This window comes from Ruditapes philippinarum, unplaced genomic scaffold (genome assembly GCF_026571515.1).
Source record: "Ruditapes philippinarum isolate M1 unplaced genomic scaffold, ASM2657151v2 ctg1403_1_1_1_1, whole genome shotgun sequence".
Taxonomy (NCBI): Eukaryota; Metazoa; Mollusca; class Bivalvia; order Venerida; family Veneridae; genus Ruditapes; species Ruditapes philippinarum.
In genome coordinates, this window is record NW_026853464.1 from 45482 (window position 1) to 65637 (window position 20156).

The 20156-nt window shown below is 32.3% G+C and overlaps 1 protein-coding gene across 5 annotated transcripts in view; it reads left to right on the forward strand.

Moving 5' to 3' along the window:
- The window catches only part of LOC132736935 (mucolipin-3-like), a 101800-nt gene that overhangs the window by 29971 nt on the left and 51673 nt on the right, over positions 1–20156 (forward strand). The window contains exons 1-14 of one of the 5 annotated variants that reach the window (XM_060724148.1): positions 5144–5537; positions 6384–6571; positions 6989–7085; positions 7305–7399; positions 8495–8627; positions 9066–9186; positions 10203–10293; positions 10711–10810; positions 11248–11360; positions 11866–12042; positions 12340–12453; positions 12646–12768; positions 13040–13255; positions 13760–15373. In XM_060724148.1, coding sequence (XP_060580131.1) covers positions 5519–5537; positions 6384–6571; positions 6989–7085; positions 7305–7399; positions 8495–8627; positions 9066–9186; positions 10203–10293; positions 10711–10810; positions 11248–11360; positions 11866–12042; positions 12340–12453; positions 12646–12768; positions 13040–13255; positions 13760–14107 — 1935 coding nt within the window. In that variant the 5' untranslated portion in view covers positions 5144–5518 and the 3' untranslated portion in view covers positions 14108–15373. Of the gene's footprint in view, positions 1–5143; positions 5538–6383; positions 6572–6988; positions 7086–7304; positions 7400–8494; positions 8628–9065; positions 9187–10202; positions 10294–10710; positions 10811–11247; positions 11361–11865; positions 12043–12339; positions 12454–12645; positions 12769–13039; positions 13256–13759; positions 15374–20156 lie in introns of those variants that run through there. The other 4 variants (XM_060724151.1, XM_060724152.1, XM_060724150.1 and 1 more) reach the window with 4 other exon arrangements.

Genomic DNA, 20156 nt, shown 5'->3' on the forward strand with positions numbered 1-20156 from the left:
ATGGCATCTATTCAAACAAAATTCAATATGATAAATGGTACGTTAATTAAGCGTTTAGATTATAATAAATAGCAATACGACCGTATTTTACATCATCTCGCATTTCTTATTTTGAATGGATTTCTATATTGATGTCATATCAAACATACCTTCTTTAATAATGTTCTATTATAAGATTATTAAAATTTAATTTTAGACAGACACTGCACGGTATGTTATATGTTGTCAGCAACTGTCCGACCCAATGTCAATCAAAATATTCTCAAATGCGTTCTATTCTTTTAAATTGAAAGATGGAACTTAATCTCCGTCAATCTCTTTGGCACAACACACGATGTATGGATATAGCGCGTGTAAACCCCATTTTTCTGCAAAAAAGAATCCATGATGATAAGCAACGGCTAGTGGAAACCGACAAAAAGATGCACCAGACTGGAGTGACATTTAATTGATTACAGTCCATTTTATTTGGTTCAAAATAATAACAATGTGAAAAACAAATGTGATAAATACAGTATAAAATGTCTTTAATTTGCAAAATAAATGACATTTTGCGATTTTATGACGAAATGCAATATGCAATATGTTGTTATATTTATTGACATGAAAAGGAGGATCACGTAATATTTTTTAGCTAATAATGCACGGCATCATTAATTATCCATTATCGTACATGACAAAGCTCAATTAAGCCGAATCTACAACATTTCTGACGTGTCAAGAGAGCTTCCTACAGACTCCGAGAATTGTGATCCAATTTAAGATCTTATGAAAGCCCGGCCCGGTGACAATAACAATATGTACATGATAAAGCCACCTGGAACAATCTTAATTAGCCATTATTCTTTGTATACCAACATTTCACAATACTAAAATTATATCAGTAAAATTGTGAAATAAATTTGAACAGAGACGCAATCTATTTATTTACCCGAAATTATACATGTAAGTGAACAATGATATGTAAAAGTAACAGTATGTTTAACATAAAATTTAGCATTGTCAATATCATTCGAAGCAAATACCTAAAAAATATTTGTATTCCTGATTTACATTGTATTTTATTGATGCTTTAACATTGGCATTTATGTTTTTGTTTTAAAACATGAAAATATATAGATTTCCTGTCCAATTGCGGAAGATGACTGTCTATAAAGACTCAACCAAACTGAGTTTGCAGCGTAAATGTTATTTTGTTGTTTTAAATCCTTCTGATGGATCACTTTTTACAGATATTGATAAAGTTATGATTAAGACTTAGGCAGAAAAATGGAATTTAAATATCATTTCACGAGGGTCTTATGCAATGAACACGTCTGAGTACGTGCCCGAAGCATGTTGTAAATAGTAAAAGGTATTATTGTATAAACTTAGTTTTTGTTCTTATTAAATAGAGAATTTTTTTTTTTTCAATTAAATTTATCGTGCATGTTCATTCAGTTCCATTATTGCTCCGCGCCCACAGGGCGCCCCCATTTACTTTTTTTTTGTCCATAGGCCCGGATTTGATCAATAAATCCCTTCGATTTGCAGCTAAAAGTAAATCCGCATTCAAGAACTCCTTTCGATTTCTATATTGGTTTCCTAGGTTATAAATTTGTTATTTCCCTTTTTTAGTAGTACATGACATTATAATTTGTTAGATTTTGAATTACATTTACACACAGCATATCAACTATACTATTAGTGATTGAATTTGTCAATATAAAGAATATTTCAGGCATAAGACTTTAATAATTTTGCTTTTGATAATTATTTTTAATTTATATTTATGAAATTAAATGTTTAATAATAACATGTTGATATATTGGTTGTTTTTAAATAATTAAACTTTAGTATATAATGTTACATTTCCTTGGCTCTTTGATACAGCATACTACTGTTAAATTTCCTTGGCTATTTGATACAGCATACTACTTAGTGCTAAGCTGTGGTAGTTTAGCGCGGAGGAAGGTAGTCTAGTACTGGTGTAACTCTCCAGGAACGATGGTTAGGAAACTACCCGCCTATATGACTGAAATACTGTTGGAAAAAGGCGTAAAATGAAACAAACAAACAAACAAAAACTTAGTGCTAAAAGGGTATAACTGGTGACATGTCTGGGGGAACGTACTCGGCAGCGAAACCTGCATCTTGAGGCCGCCCTCATTAAGCATAGGCTAAAGATAGATAGCATCATTGATAACAACAGAAACTTAATCTGCAGTTTGAACATGAAGTGTAATGTTTTTTATATATAGATTTAAAGCAATTCAACAAAAAAATTGATCTCCCAATAAATCAATTAACAATAGTTTTTTTTATAGATCACTAATGTCAAATAGCTTTTATATCTTTGACTCGCACGAACATGATGTTAGTGAATTTCCTCATACCTGCCTAAAATTCAGGTCATCACATTATACAAAACCCATCTTGTGAATGCGGAATTTTAAAAGAGGACGCTGAACATTTTTTATTTCAGTGCCAAAAATTTAATCATCAGAGGATAGAACTTTTTAGAAATACAAGAGAATTTCATCCTCTCAGTACGCAAAAGTTACTTTTTGGTATAAATACTTTAACTAATTCTCAAATCATGTTCATCAGTTTATTAAAGAAACGAAAAGGTTAATATAGTTTAACAACATTTGATTTTCTTTTATACATTGTTTTTATGGTTCTTTTCAAATTGTTAGACTACTGTCAACTGTCATAGTAAAACTGTTGTAGGGAGTAGGCGACGTGTTTTTTCAAATATCAGAAAAAACATTTATTTACTAAGATTGTTTTTCTCATTATTTTTATTTTAGATTTCAACTTAATTTATCATACTTTACATATGTCTTTTTCACATCTATTTTTAAATAACATTGTAGTCAGTATTTTCAGGGGAGGGCCCCCGATAATGTTGTTATAACTTTTGGCCCAACGCTTTTGTATATGTACGTTAATGTATTTATGTATAATTGTGAAAATGTATGTATGTATGTATGTGTGTGTGTGTGTGTGTGTGTGTGTGTGTGTGTGTTGGTGTGCGCGCGCGTGTGTGTGTGTGTGTGTGTGTGTGTGTGTGTGTGTGTGTGTGTGTGTGTGTGCAATAAAATATGTTTAATAAAAATTCAGGTAACAGTCTTACATTCCTGATAAATACTGTATCATCACATAACGCGTGTATAACAAACAAAAATTCCGTCTTTTTGAAATTCATCCCATTTTTTCATTCCAGAGTGTATTCTACGTTCAGTATTGATAGAAAACTTTTTTTTAATTTGACATGAAAAAAATGCATGTAATATTACTATATTATAATATCAGTCCCTTTTGATACTATTTGTATATTTGTTACAATTATAATTATAAAAACAGACTTTGATATTTTTATCATCTTATGTTACTGACTACAGTAGTGACACAAACAGAACACAGTACAGTCATGTCACATAACATTTACAAGTCTTGTAAGTCTTGTTTGTATTCAATGGAATTACTTTTCTTACCAGGTAGGCATCAGCGAAAGCATTTTTGTTTTAGATTAAATATCTTTCCCTTCTTTTTAATTATGGTCAGTGCACATTTAGATAAGTATAATTATGCAAAAAATGGTTTACAAAACATTCGGAAAAATTCTACAATAGTACTTAATCAGAATATAACATGACCTGTGCATAGGAATAATTTGGTAAGGTATCTGTAATGAGCGCTTTTTTGCGCGGAGCTTCTCAATTGCTGCATTGCAGCAACATTTATATATTTGAATGTGGTCAAAATAGAGCAAATTGGCAAACTATGGTCTTCATAACGACAGTACTGCGATGCTCCGACGCACTACGCGCTGCTGACACGCTTCTAATACAATGTAACACAGATCGTTGTCGACCAGCGGCAACGTTTACTGCATTTATCTTACGCTGCCGCTACGACTGTCTGGAATTACTTGGAAGCGAAAGGAATGAGACAGTGCAATAAAAGATTAATTAAGGCCTCAACAGACGGTAGGATTTATAATTAGAGATAGGATGTACAATTTTCAAAGCTATACAACACTTGCAGTCAGACGCTAATTCTACACTGTAAGAATCATCTGAGGTTTTCCCTTTACATTGATGCATTACATACTTTACTCACTAAATACTTTTTTCTCCACGAGTAATGACTGAAACACCTCCATTTAATATATATATATATATATATATATATATATATATATATATATATATATATATATATATATATATATATATATATATATATATATATATATATATATATATATATATATATATATATATATATTAATGTGAAGCCTAACCGAGACTCAAACCTGGTACCCTCGGAATACAGTACTGCGGCTCTACTGACTAAGCTATTTGGCCGCCTACAAACTACCACCCATCCGTCTTATGACGTGCAAACATTCTTTTTTAATGCTAGACATTTATCATTTAAAATTGCACGTAATTGTCCTATTTGTTTGATAGAGGAAATGTGTGAAGAGTGTTAGAAATACATTTATATTTCTTATAAAACTAATGAACTTCGGCTTAAATTTGACTGAGATTGCAATGTATCTTAAAGTCATGTAAACATTATAAACTTGAACAAACACATTCTGCAAAATGAAAGTATGCGCACACTTAGCCTACAATGGTTGTTTAATTGTTTTCAAACAAAACGGAATATCATGTTTCTATTTTAAAACAATGACTACTTATATTTTGAAGTAATATAACGTGTTGAGCATTCCATCAAACTAAATGTAAAAAGTTTTAAATACAAAATATGCCGAGTTGCTCGAGGACAGAGCTGGGAGAAACAACAACCACACCCATACCCTAAAAAAGAACCAGTTGTATGGGCTTAATAAGAGTTGTGCAGTCTCGACTCCATTATACTGTTTTACACTTGATTTAAACAAATGCCTACAATGACACGGTTGATCTCCTAGGTGTCGGGAAAGTTATTAAGGTAACGAGGAACAGAGTAAATGATATGATGGTTGTAGCAATAGTCGAGCTGTCTTATTCGGTCCAGTTTTTAAAATGTTCACTTTTTCTCATTGCACCATTTTTATCCAATAAGTACTGACTTCCTGTCAAGTTATGTGATGATTTCTTTGTATTAATAAAGACAGTAGTTTTGTATATCTACTTATAACAGTTTATTGCTACACATTCGGTTAGGTTCTCTTTCCATCTATCAACAATTCATTTTCTTGAATTTTACATATTATCCCATTGTTAATCGTATTTTAAAGCGTTCAATTTATTCGAGTTTTATATTGATCCGAGAAGAAAAAACGCTTGGGAGATTACGAGCTACTCCGATTACTTCCGAGCTTATGTAGGACTCATGACTTTAGAAGGCGTATATCTTCAATTTAAACAGAAACTACTTATTGAAGTGAAACATAGATGTGTTTCTATCTAATTAGGATGCTCGTAAAATAGCTTTCGTTTATATAGAACTGAAATTGAAAGTTAAAATTGCAAGAAGTGTTATTTCGTTTTAATGTCATTCAACCTAACCTAGCGAAAGGATGGAATTAGAAATAAACGGTAAGTTTGTACTTTAAACTAAACAATAAGATAATGATAATTATTATAATGCGATGAAAACATGTAATTGCAGATACATGTGAATGCATAGACACGTACAATATAATGATAAAATTTTTGCAGTTATAATACACGTTCACTCTTGAATAAAGTATCACCATGCATGCATTCATTATGCATAAAACCACGCTTGTCGTTGTTGCAGAAGTTTTCAAAACATGAGGTTGACTCAGGGTGCCATGTAAAATAGCTGTCAACGAATGCAAATAAAAAACATATTTGTCAAGTTCAAAACATCCTAAAAACGGTTTTTCACACCAAAAATCAATTACGAAGTGTAGAATTGCCGAACAGTTCAACGCTAAACACCTACTTTCGTGCATTTACATTATCTTGTAGAATCCTTCGTATTTTAATGCACAAAAAGGTGCATCAACCCAGTATTGTATTGTGAATGAAGATGTTTAGTTTAAAGTGAAGAGAACCAGCAATATCTAAGCAAAGAGTTAAGCAAATTCTCCGAAAGTTTCTTCTTTATATTAACAGCCGTCTTTGTGGTTGAATTGAATTGGCATTCATATAACCAACGTCAGAGAAGCAATTCTGCCTCTAGATACCGCATTTTAATTAGAAAAAAACGATTTACGATCATACCATTTCTTTACTATACAGATACTGTATATTTACCGACTTGTCGCCCCTTGCTACTCATCACAAAAGAAACGACAATTTTGATTCGATAAATATGTACTTTTAGTTTGATTCAAAATACTTAAAAAGTATTGTTAAATAGATAACTTTTTACCAATAAGCATTTCAATAAAAACACGATTTGCATGTTTACAGATAAGAATACCAAAAGGAAAAGAAACAAAGTCACTGATTACGAGGATGAAGCAAAGAGACTTCGTAGACTGTTGAGGCTTTACTTCTATTCAGCATTCAAATTTAAGGGGAACATATGCAACTTCCATTTTATTTACTGTTTCGTCTTCTTGATGCAAATCATAAAAGTAGCTCTACTTACAACCCAGGTTTGATGCTTGAAACCATTTTTATTTATTCATTTATTTCGTATTATCATTACTATGTGTTTATGGTTCTTTGTATGTCATTCCAAGGTTTTCTTAAGTTGAAAATGGATATAAGCCTCTGAAATTCTTTGATAAATATATATATGTTTTACAGATTAAAAAAATGGCATAATTGAGTAGGAATGGTACATGCTTCAGCAATCACCTGGTTTATCTATATCAATCTAAAGTATCTAATTTACGAAAGGTTACAAAGTTCTGAGCAGATTTAAGCTAATAAATGTATCAGCTATAAAAAAGAATTACAATGTATTCGAAGTCGGCAGCCAAAAGTATTTAACTATTTAGGCTAATTGTTTTACTTCACTTACTTCTTTATTAAAGTTTGACGATTTTGTATTACTTTTTACAATTTAGATGATCCATTTTGGAAATGACCGAGGAAACTTTAGTTCAGTTGTCAACAGAGGCGGTCTTGTCCTTCGACATCTTCTTTTAGAACATTGGGATGCTAGTAAGTCATTATTTAATACTTATGGTTCTTTTTGTGCACATGCGCACCTGCTAGGATTTCAAAATTAGGAATATAATTGAAATTAATTAAATTTCAATACTTAAAAAGATATCAAAATTATTCCTTGGGCAAGTAGTTTTAAAGTACTGTTTCACTACGAAAGGCAACAAAATACCATTTCCGATATTTTGATGGACTATACAGCTGCTAATTTTACAGGCTGGGAAACGCTGCCATATCCTCCTGCACAAGGAGACTTTGCCGTGTATACGATAGATGATCTTGAGAGTGGTATTAACTATGCTGTTAAAAACGTAAGTACAGTTACTTTTATGCCATGCTAGATCCTACAGTGATAAAGTATTTAGCACCAGTATAGAGCAGTCCAGTGTGCAGGGGTGACCTGGCTATTCACTGTTTGCTGACCTTTATCTTGATATCCCAAAAATGGAAAATGAACATTTCTAAAAGAAAACAAAAACAAAGCTAAGCAAAACAAGTTATAAATTATAGCCAAAAAATCTTTAGATTTAAAACTCTATGCCCTCTTCATATAGGCATACATGCCAGAATGAAAATATCGAATCGGCCAGTAACATTTTATGTACATGTTGTATACGCTTCATTTTTCCGTATTAAAACTTGTAGCAAAGGAACATAAAGTTTAGCTGATAACAATTTGTTTCACAGTATTAGAAGGAATCTGAGACACGGAAGTACTATTTGTGATGAGGGAGATTTGTATTTGAGGCTTGGATTAAAACAACAGCAAACTTAAAAACAAGAATACTCATTACATCATATTAACTATATCGAAACAGAAAATGAGAGGATATTCAAGTACACTAAGTCCGGAAGCTAGCTGTTCAAATAACTTGACATACATAAAAACTTAGGGATGATAATGTATTATTTTAGACATAATAATATGAATAGGATATTAGTTGTTTTAACATTTATTATGATACTAGTCACTAAATATTGAAACTGTATTAAAACAGACTCTCCTGCGAATCCGTCGAATGTTTCACTATCGATCACTTTCTTGTGTAAAGTAACGTGAGTGTATGAAATGAGATGAGAAGGGAGCTCAATCAAAATAATACGTGATAGCATATATATGCTTATGATGAACTTCCTGTTTAATAGCGAACAACAACGTGCTAAAATTATTCAGATAATAAAAAATGCGTTGTATTTTATTGCAAAAACTAAACTCTTATTACGTGTCTGATATGTATTTATGATAATGTAATTTTTCTAATTTTATTTGCCGGAGATAAATATTCAATGTCGAGTTTATTGACCATCGAATTCTTTATGATTCGAAATGTATTTAAAAAAAATAAAATTGCAATTGCCATATATTTCCGTCTTATTTGTATAACTTTCCATTTGAAATATTGCAGTATTATAACGCAGAAAGAGAAGCCATTGGGTACTATGTTCGAACAGCAGACGACAAAATGACAGCAACAATGAAATATTTTGACTTTCCCGGTTTTCATGGTGCGAGTACTGGAGAGGGAATAACCATATCTGGTAAACCATACTAGTTCAATAGCAAAAACAGAAAAAAATAACATAAATAAATGAATACAAAAACCCATGAATCACAAACCCAGAATACCCAAAATAAAACCAAACAAACATGTAAAAGTTTTCCCGCCACTTTTGATTACATTTCATGATGAAAACGGAGTTCATATATAAGTTTGATATGTTTAACATTGTTTAAAAAGAAAGAAAAAAAGTTTTGGGTTATTCTATGTGTACACTAAATTTTACATTTTTTCTTCTCTGTGTCTGAGCTTTTGTTTTTTCGAGATGGTTTGGTTGACGGAAATTTATGATATTGTTAATATACCGGAAAAAGAAAAGGGGAATGTAAAACATGGTCTGAGAAAACAAGTTACGTCCGATGATAGAAAAGTTTTGTAAACTGCTACAAAAATGCGCGTTCTTTGCAATTTTTTGCAGAGATTACGTTTCCAATTGACAAAGGACTGTCTGCAGAAGTGACGCAAGAAAATGAGACTATGTACAGTTATAATATCACCCGTGAATTTGATCATCACAATATGTCGCAACCAATTAAAAGGTTTGTTTATTTTGGTATTAAAGCTGCATGCCTCCAGATGACCCAAAATATTTCAAGAAAATTAAACTTGGTAAAACCATACTAAAACTTTGAGAAAAATGAACAAATTAAAGAATCAAGAGATAATTTATATCTTATGTGCAATTATGACTGTATTATGTAGTATTTATCACCATATTTCTACTGCGTAACTAACGCAGTAGGGGCTGTTTATGCTTACTTTGACCTCTTTTTGGTAATTTACGTGGATTTTAAGTGTCGATTGTAATGTGTCAGGTACTTTCTTCAAGACTTTAGATATTTGTTTTCATAAAAACAGACTTCATTCATTGCCCTTTTCAAACTTTATAATACTTTTACTGAAGTACGTAAGTTGTTTTTGACATTACAATTATATGTAATAAGGAAATGACTTTAAAACCTACCACCAGTAATACTTTGTGCAGTAAATTGTACCCCGCAAATAAATAAAAAAGGCAATATAACAATGATTTAAAAGCATTACTTTTATTATCCTTGGGTATCATTATTTTGAGTTGCTGGAAAATTTTCCAAAACTCCAAAACCTGATTTGTTGAAGCACCAATCTTTAAAGTCCTGTAACTCAATGTTTTATTGTTTAATACCAAATGCCCGAATGGATATTTATTAATATTGTAAGTTCTAAAAACCATTATTTTAAAGATATTACTGAATTTACATTTCATGTAAAAAAGGGAGAAAATTAGAGAAATTATTTTCGATAAAGACTGAGCTAGATTTTTTTTCAATAAGAAATGAATGCATACATTTTAATGATTACTTATAATGCATATAAACTTTTGCAGTACACATCAACATATTCTTTGTTTTAGAAGAATAACTATATACATATATAATCTTTCACTTAAATGTCGTTACAACTTTTCAATATACAGGATATTTTATGCAACCAAGGTCCTGTTTTGGCGCGGGGAGGGGATTATTGTACTTGAGTTTTTACATTTATTTAGTGATATATCTTTGTTATTTGTTAGGATGTTGTCAACAACACTTCGCTTTAAGCTTCATTCTGTACGTTCGCATGAAATGAGTAAGAAAGCAACATGTCTACGAGTAGAGGGCTCGGTGAGTATATTTTCTCTTTCTTACAGATTCATCGGAAACACTCGTATGAAATTATACGTCTAAATTAGAATATGTTTCGAAATTTCAAGTACTTCAAAGATTCAACACCATTTGTTTTCGTTTCAATACAGTTGGCAACTCGAAAACCAATGATATGTATTATTGAAGTGCTTTCATGCAATGTTGCAGATGCAGATGCAGTTAAAGTTATTCCGTCTATTGTTTATAAAAAGTAAAAAGAGCAAGCCCTACGACAAAATCATAAGATCTATGATGGTATCTTTATACCAAAGCATTTGACTTGGAGAAAAAGATCGTATTGTCATAGTTCACGAGCAGACAACAGTAACAATGGTGATTGGGTCTGAAAACATGGTACAATAATATATTAGTGATTTTGAAGATTTTACTTTACAGTTAGAATTTGTTGATCTGGACAATAATGGTCAAGTGTTGGTTGATCTTGATACAAGATCTAGTAGAATAAAGTGTAAAGACATGAATCTACCTTTGTCAGGTTAGTAATAAATTCAATATGTGAATAGTTCATTTATTTTATAGAAAATGTTACTGTCCATTCTTTTTGCGTTTGAGCTTTTAGTTGTGTTGCCCTAAACAATAATGTTTGTTAATATTATTGTTTATAATAATTTTGAACTTTGTTCACCTAGGAGCTTCTTTAGTGCAATAAAAAGTGTTGCGTTTTTGCAAAAGAGTATTTCAATATTAGCATTTAATTTTAGCATATATTTGTTAAGATTATCATATAATAATAATGGTCAAACATACACTTTGACGATGATTGTCATCGTTGTAACTAAGATGGAATTTCCGTTTTGTGCCCGTTTTCAAAGACTTTCTGTAACTGGAATATAGTGCTAGCTGGAGAAAATGTCTTTAATTTCTTAAATGTCTTAAATTTCCATTTATCAAATTTTGATTTTCCATTTATAGACTGGCAACTAGAAAACACTTCAGAAGAGATCGGGGCCTCAGTGATTGCTTTTTGTGTTATATCATTAGTATTGACCACTGCCACTATGTTTTTTGCTGCTTATACTTTCTGGGTAAGTTAGTCCTTACTACAAAAGTTTTGTTATCGCACGTGAACTTTTTATCATTATATTTAGTCAGGCCTTTGACAATAGCAATAACAATGTTTGTTGAATGTATAAAATGTTACTATTGAGGGGATTTTTTGTATTTCATTTTATTGCTTACTGTGTATATATACTTTTTTCAGACTGGATTATTTTGACCAGATGTACAATATTAAGGCAAAGCTTTTAATAATACTACTTTACAAAATTTCTTTTAGAGAAATTGCCAAAATGAATACTTATAACGTTTTTAATGTAGTTTATATGTCATTGGTTCGTTCACGTCCGGCAAAAGTCGTCACTTTCTGTGACCTACCCGATGTAAAAAACATCGATATTACCATGATCAATAAAATTCAAGTCATTTAAGATCTGTGACGAAGCTTTAATTAGCGAATTCTTACGAACTATTGATGGATATGCTTGTCATCTAGCAAACATGGATGTTGGTAGAAAAAAATGTTATTTTCAGAGAACTAAGCAATTTATGAAGAAGCACTATCAGTCCTACTTCGGGGTTGTTGATAAGGAGGAGACGGACCTGCCAGCGTCAGAGTACTTTCGGTATTTAAAAGTTTGGGATATAACAGTTATGATATCCGATATATTGACTTTGTACGGGACAATCTGGATAGTGTTTAATACAAAGGTATAAATAAATTATGATATATTTCATGTTTTCTAATGCAGCCATTTAAGTCAGTATGTGATTTGTTTGTTTGAATTCCTTATATAACTTTGTGGTCTAATACATAAAAAATGTATGAGAGATGCACATCATGAAAATAATGGGCAGTGTACATAAACGTAAACAAGTATTTCACAGTTGTTACATTTGATAGTTTATAACACCACACGTTCCGTTAGATTTAACATATTTTACTTACATAACAAATATATATTGCAAAGTTTTTATTCATACACGCCTTAAAACATATTTTTGTAGCAAAGTGAATTGGAGCTGGAGTTGCTAGATTCCTACACTGTATGGTTAGGAGTCGGTTGTGTACTAGCGTGGATAAGCTTGCTTAAGTTCTTCAAGTTTCACAATAAATTTCATGTGAGTCTTATTAGTGTTTGTATATGTTCAAAATGTTTAACCTTTCTAAAAAAAACTCCTTTCTGAATCATTTAGTTTAAGGTAACTTTATAAAAAGTGGTAAGATTAAAAAGAATGATTATATCAAATATGTCAAAAGTCGGAGCAATTATTTGATGGTTTCTTTGTAGTTTATAACATTTTTATTTTTAGCTGTTATTTAGTACGCTATACAAAGCATTTTGGGATGTGATTGCCTACCTTATTTGCGTAGGAGTGTTGTTTGTCGGGTTCTGGGTTTGTGGATATGTCGTTTTGGCGCCGTACCATGTCAAGGTTTGTCGAACTTCTATAGCTACTAATCGCACATACATGAATAAAACCCTTCTTACGATTACATTTCTTTAAGCATTATCAATTAAATGATCAGCTTAAATCGTTACTTTGTCACAAATATAGCATTTTACCCGTAACTAAGAAATAAGGGGTTACCTAGTTGTTTCCTTTTTATTGGTTCAATAACCTATTCAACATTAAAAGAGTCCCCATATGTATATTGCGCAGGAATATTTATATGACCAGGCAAATTACTTTTTTCTCTTTATAGTTCAAGACTCCAACAGCAGCAGGGGAGACGCTGTTTTCTGTTGTTAATGGCGACGAGATATACGCAACTTTAGCAATACTGGAATCGGATAAGAGCGGAGGAAATTGGGTGTGGTGGTTTTCAAGGTTCTATTTTGGAGCATATGTCGCAATATTTACGATAGTTGTTATCAACCTCCTCATAGCTCTCTTTATGAGCGCCTATGAGTCTATTAAGGTTTGTATGCCTCATATTTCTCTACCACTATAGATTTCTACCATTTATCTTTTTAAAATATGATAAACAAGATCAACAAGGAAAGGCGGCGTTCAATGAACGCAACCCCCACATGACCCAGCAACAAGAACCAATGGCAAGGAGCCCAGGGGGACCCCAAACGCAATAGGTCGTAGGCCAACTAAAGCAAGCTTAAAAGAACTTGACAGATAATAAGACATTTGGGTTAAAAATGCCACTATACACATATCATCAACACAAATGAGAATTTCTTAAAACTTAAGTAGTTAACATAAATAACTACACCGGAAAGCTTTACATAATTACATCAGATATAACCGGAAATAGATCTTTTCATGTGGAATGTTAGATGTTGTTTTTGTGTAATTCAGCTGCCTTAATTTTCCGCCAAAACTACTAAAAATGCATAAATAAAAAGATGAAAGGGCTATATTTTATTTATTTATTTCACCAAAATATATAATTGTTTTAATCTTTCTAAAGACGTACTATGAAGACAAACCGGATGAACGAGAATTGGGTCCATTGGAGAAAGCTTTGCGCCGAGTTCTAATTCAAGACGGCGAGGGAAGTAATCTGCGGAGCTCAATATATGACCTTATGAATGATAGTTTACCTCTGACATCAGAAATAAACTCTCTGAGAACTGAACTTTCAAAAATTGTTCGCGTTTCTAAAAACAAGAAAGACGTGGAGCTTCTGAAACCAAGGACTTTGAAAGTGTTTATGGAAGATGAGGAGCACAAAATGAAGAAATTCAAATGCGGATTTGTGAGCTGCTCCTTCACTTTTTTTTCTGGTGATGACCAGATTACAAAAGACGATGAATAGAAACAGAAAGACAACTGTTAACAAGCAGACAGTAACACAATACAATCTGTATGATAAGATGAGAATGACATTGACCTGCATCTACATTTAGTCTTTCCTTACAGTTAATGTTCTAAAATATAGTTACAGACCTTTTCATCATAACCTTACAAAAATTATTATATTAATCCTATACATATGCCGTAACTAACACCGTAATTGCCAATTTACTAGAGGTATGATTTTTAATTTTTTTTTTAATTTGCTATTGCAGCATTAATGTTAGAATCGTTATGAATTATATATGTAACTAAAATTAATTATTGCTTTAATTATAATCCAAATTTAATAAACCGCTTTCAAATGATGTGTTTTGTTCGTGTTAATGTTGTTACCTTGAAAATGTGACAATGAACATCAGAACGAAAAACGGATATGGTGTTTTTAGTCAATCATTTGATGTGATTATTGAGAAAGTAATAAAATCAATCAAGGAATACTATTGTTAAAATTATCAAATTTTCCATGGTCTTAATGAAAAGGTCATACTTAACAAGAAACAATACCCAAATACATGCATTTATATAATTCATACAAATATGCTTTTCTGAATATACAGATAAGGTAAGACAAATATTAAGAAATTCGTTTCTACACATATTTAATGTCAAAGGTCTGAGGCAGCAATTGTTTAATTTTCTAGCGAGTGTTTAAGATTTTCAGGTTTGACCTTGTTTCTTGTACATGTATATAAACCTGCTTGTAATAAAAATAGTTCCTTTTAGAAACAACGTCTGTGTACATAACATGTATTATACATGTTTTATGATATTTATGCTGCAGAATTTCATTGGTACAAAATGTACAATTATAAATAGTTTTTTTTTTTATTTACCTTGTACCATGTCTGAATAAACAAATTGATTATAGTATACATAACGATAACTTTATCTCATATTTATAATATCTTCTTTGTTTCCGATTAATAAGTTGGCCTAACTGCAGATACACAAAATAGAAAAAAACGAAACTTAAAGAACGCCCATAAACGGCAAAATTATAATTGTTGCGGAACCTATTTTTGAACATTGCTGTATGTATGAATGCTTGTTGTTTTTATTTAGCCTTTTTCAAAGCTTAGTTGACATGCTTGTTTTCTTACAAATTTTGTGCTATTTCAATATGTTAGTCGTGGGTATAATTACTTTTATTTGTGCTCATTGTCTACAAAATGTAATCTTTATCATAAAAGAATCTTAAAAATAATAAACGTACACATTCTCAGATTTCATATGTTTTCAGTAATTTGGGGGAGGGGGAGGGGCGAGGAGGGATATGACCCCACAACCACCATAAAATGATACTATTGGAGCCACACTGTCGGAAGCCTTGCGACGCGCCTGAGTGGTAAATGCTATCTGTCGCCCACACCTGATAACCTCAACTCTCATTTAAACAAATCACGTTATTTTTGCCGAGTATCGTATGATAATTGCAGTCATTGATAGATCGATAATTAACAAGTACATCAGCAATAAATTAAGATGGTAGCTTTTTGTATCGGGGAAAAACGAAAGCGTTTGAGAATCATTGAGCATAAAATGTAACACAGTTTAAGCAATGATATTAATGATGTCTTACAACCACATACTACAATTATTCTGTTATCATCATAACATTACAGCCAAATTGTATGCTAGTTTTTGCTAGAAATATGAAAAAAAATGAAGTAAAACAAAAAGAACTACATTTGTATTTAAAACATTGACTTCTTATGACTTTATGGGTCATGAATACTTATTATTCAGAACCTGTCGTTCAAACATTAAAGATCGAAAGCCAATATAACAGATTAACACATTTCTTCAAATCTCGAGTTTAAAACATTCAGCTATATATTTAAGACACAAAACTGTAAATAACTTTACACTATGAACAATATGCACCTTTTACACATTAAATTGCAACGTACTGTAAAATTTACACAATTTTAAGTATACATTTTACAAATTAATTTGATACTTTCAAATTTACAGTTTATCATTAATACCTAGTTTGGCGACATTTTACAACCATATGTGTGGACATTTAAAACTGAAACAAAAAGTGGATCCGTAATACGTTCGTTAATAGGTACCATGATCATCTCTGATCACTGTATTGTTAAAATAAGTTGTGCTTGAAGATATACTTGAATACAAATGGAATTGTTAAGGTGACTTATAAGAAGGGTGCAAATGCCTTAGTATATCATCAGTTGTTTATATACTATGTTATGTATATATCACAATGTAATAAACAGCTTATAATTTACCTACTTTCTTACAGACAATAAAAAATAATTCAGTGTAATTCGTTACAGCCTACGTTAATATTTTATTTGCCCTTTATTATCCACAATCTGTGGCATGTTGCCCTTTTCTGTCAAATGGAAGCCTCCAAATAATGCAACTGTTGAATCGTATACATTTCAGGCAACAATTGTATTTCCCCCTTTTTTCTATCATTAAAAATATGTAGAAATTCGTTGTTTGAAAACGTAGTATACCGTTTTGTTAATTAAGCCACCAACATAGTTGCTTAAATAGCATTTCAAATATTTCAAAATTTATTTTAAATTAAACAAATAAAAAGAGCCAAATTGATATGAAACTTATAGTAGCTCTATTGTCATGTAAACAATCTACTTATGTACCTACTAAGGCAACTGATCGCTTTTGGGGGTCAATCGTTGACGGTCTATTTAGGAACAAAAAAAAACAACAATGAAATTAATTGTGATCGTTGCACTAAATAACGAGTAGTCAGAAAATATTCAACCAAAGTCAGTATTACTATACTACACCACTTTGCACGGTTTTAAGCAGTAATCAAGCATCATCACAAATAGAGGATAACATGCTACTGTCTTTTGATATCAATTTTATCAGATGAGGCCGGTATGGGCTAGAAAGTGGCGAGGCTTGCCGATGTAACACATAAAAACTGTCCAATTTACAAAATAATTTTATCTAAAGTAGCGGATTTCGTAGAAAGGGACATTTTTATTCAAAGAAATAATTCTTGAAAACAAATTCCTTCGCCCCTGAAACTTAGTGGTATCGAAGCAGTATCCGTCGGCTAGTAGTATCCGACAATACGGTTATTTTCGTTTACCGCAACTCTTCTTCTCTAGGAAACGCTCAACTGAATTTCTTCTATCAAAGGTAAACATTAGATATAATCGTTCTAAGGTGTGTTTACATTTTTCGCACGGGGGATTTCACGTGCTACTAATGCGCATGCGCAAGAGATAACTCCATTAGGCACTAATTAGGACAAGTTTTCCCCCTTTGCCGGCGAAATACAGACGATTTATCAAAAGTCGCCAATAATCATTAAAATCCAAAATAATAAATCAATATAAGCTAAAACTTTGTACTTTTTGTCATTTTTGACCGACAGATCCTGAAAATAAAAGCGAAAAAGGCATAAAATAGGAATCCCTTGCTCATTTTTTCTAACCAAGGGAGGCAACTCCGTACATCATAGTCTGTACTTGAACAGTAGGTTGTTTCCCGTATACATGACTTATTTTTATTCTGGGGCACCAAATGGGCTGATGAGGATAATTTAGCAGTTACATGCAAAAAAAAAAAAAAAAAAAAAAAAAAAACACACAAGAAAAACTGAATTTGATCTCTTATTTTTGCTTTGCCAATTTAACCATATGTTATACAATCAATTATTCTTTTCTTTTCTTCTTTAAAAAAAGAGATGAAGATAAAATACAGAGATGAAGATCTAATGAATGCCGTTTCGGCATATCGGCATTAAACGAAAGCAATTGTCAATTTCTAAAGCAGTAAGATAATAATTTAATGAACCAAGGACAACAGTTCATGACCACGTAACATATTCAGATATAATACTTCATGTATACCTACATTGTCATTTATTTTGTTTTTTAGATGCCCAAAAACTACAATGATGATGATCTGATGAAAGCTGTTTCAGCTGTTAAGAAAAAGCAGTTAACAGTATTAAAGGCTGCAAGGGAATTTAACATCCCCAGAACAACAATATCTGATCATGTAAAAAACCCAGATATAAGAACAAAAAAGGGTCCAGTGAAACAACTTACCAGAGAAGAAACAGATGGGCTTGTAAATTACGTGTTATACATGGCCGGACAAGGTTTTCCGCTAACAAGAAGGATGGTCCGGTGTTACGTGCAGGAAATAATCAAACGTTCAGGTATGTTATTTCAAACCTACCTGCTTTAATATACCAGTATTCTAAAATTGACAATTGGCAAAATATTTCCTCACAATACAGGACAAAACACTTACTTTAATATTGGTAGTTGTGAATCTCTCTTACACACACGCGCGCGCTCACACGCATCTTCCAAAATATCTTTTCAATATTTTAAGATGAGATAAAGAGTAAAAAAATTGCCATAGTCAAATAGTCAAAGTTATAATATAATAATACTACATTACAGGTCGAGTTTCACTCTTCAACATGAACAAATGTCCCAGCGACGAATGGTTCCGAAAACTTGTATCAGAATACCCGCAACTCGCATTCAGGAAGCCAGAGAGCCGGGACAGAGGCAGAAGCAGAATTTGTTTTCAAATGTAAAAAAAAGTCATGTATTGTAAAATTTCTCACTTTTCTTTATTAAGACACATGTACATGATCTAACTCAGTATCGACGACGTATTAGTAAAATTTTGCAATTTACAATCACCACCAAGCAAAAAAACTTAATGTTTAATGCTTCACACTAATCTTAGTTATTAAGTTCACATTTAAGCTAAGTGCATGGACAGAAATAATAATGATAATACGAGGTTTAAAGCTTAACCATAATATAATGCCTACGTGACTTTAGATCTAAAGCAAACTAGAACTGCCACTATCTTGGCGTGAATACCCCCGCATACCACTTTGTCAGAATCAACAGTGGCCATTTAGGCTCAAGGACAACCTCCCTGCCAAATCTGAGGTAACTAAGCCAGTGCATTGCTAAGTTATGTATTCTACAAGCTTGAAATGTGAAAATGTCAAAATCAATACATTGCGGACAGGACATTCTTTAGCAATTGAGAAGAAAAGCTTTTTTTTGTCAAGGTCCCTGTGACCTTGACCTTTGACCCAGTGACCTCAAAGTCAATAGGGGTCACCTTATAGTCATGATCAACATCCATGCCAAATATGAAGACTGTGGGTCAAAGGAATCTTAAGTAAATGGGTGGACAAATTTTTTGAAGTCAAAGTCCCTATGACCTTGACCTTTGATTCAGTGACCTCAAAATCACAAGGAATCATCTACTTATCATGATCAACATCCATGCCAAATATGAAGACTGTGGGTCAAAGGAATCTAAAGTTATAGGGCAGACAAACTTTTTGAAGTCAAAGTCCCTGTGACCTTTGACCTGGTGACCACAAAATCAATAGGGGTCATCTACTAATCATGACTTACCTCCATGCCAAACATGAAGACTGTGGGTCAAAGGAATCTTAAGTTATAGGGCGGACAAGCTTTTTGAAGTCAAGGCCCCTGTGACCTTGACCTTTGACCTGGTGACCTCAAAATCAATAGGGGTCATCTACTAATCATGACTAACCTCCATGCCAAATATGAAGACTGTGGGTCAAAGGAATCTTAAGTTATTTGGCGGACAAGCTTTTTGAAGTCAAGGCCCATGTGACCTTTAACCTGGTGACCTCAAAGTCAATAGGGGTCATCTACTAATCATGACTAACCTCCATGCCAAATATGAAGACTGTGGGTCAAAGGAATCTTAAGTTATTGGGCGGACAAGCTTTTGAAGTCAAGGCCCCTGTGACCTTGACCTTTGACCTGATGACCTCAAAATCAATAGGGGTCATCTAATAATCATGACTAACCTCCATGCCAAATATGACGACTGTAGGTCAAAGGAATCTTAAGTTATTGGGCGGACAAACTTTTTGAAGTGAAGGCCCCTGTGACCTTGACCTTTGACCGGGTGACCTCAAAATCAATAGGGGTCATCTACTAATCATGACTAACCTCCATGCCAAATATGACGACTGT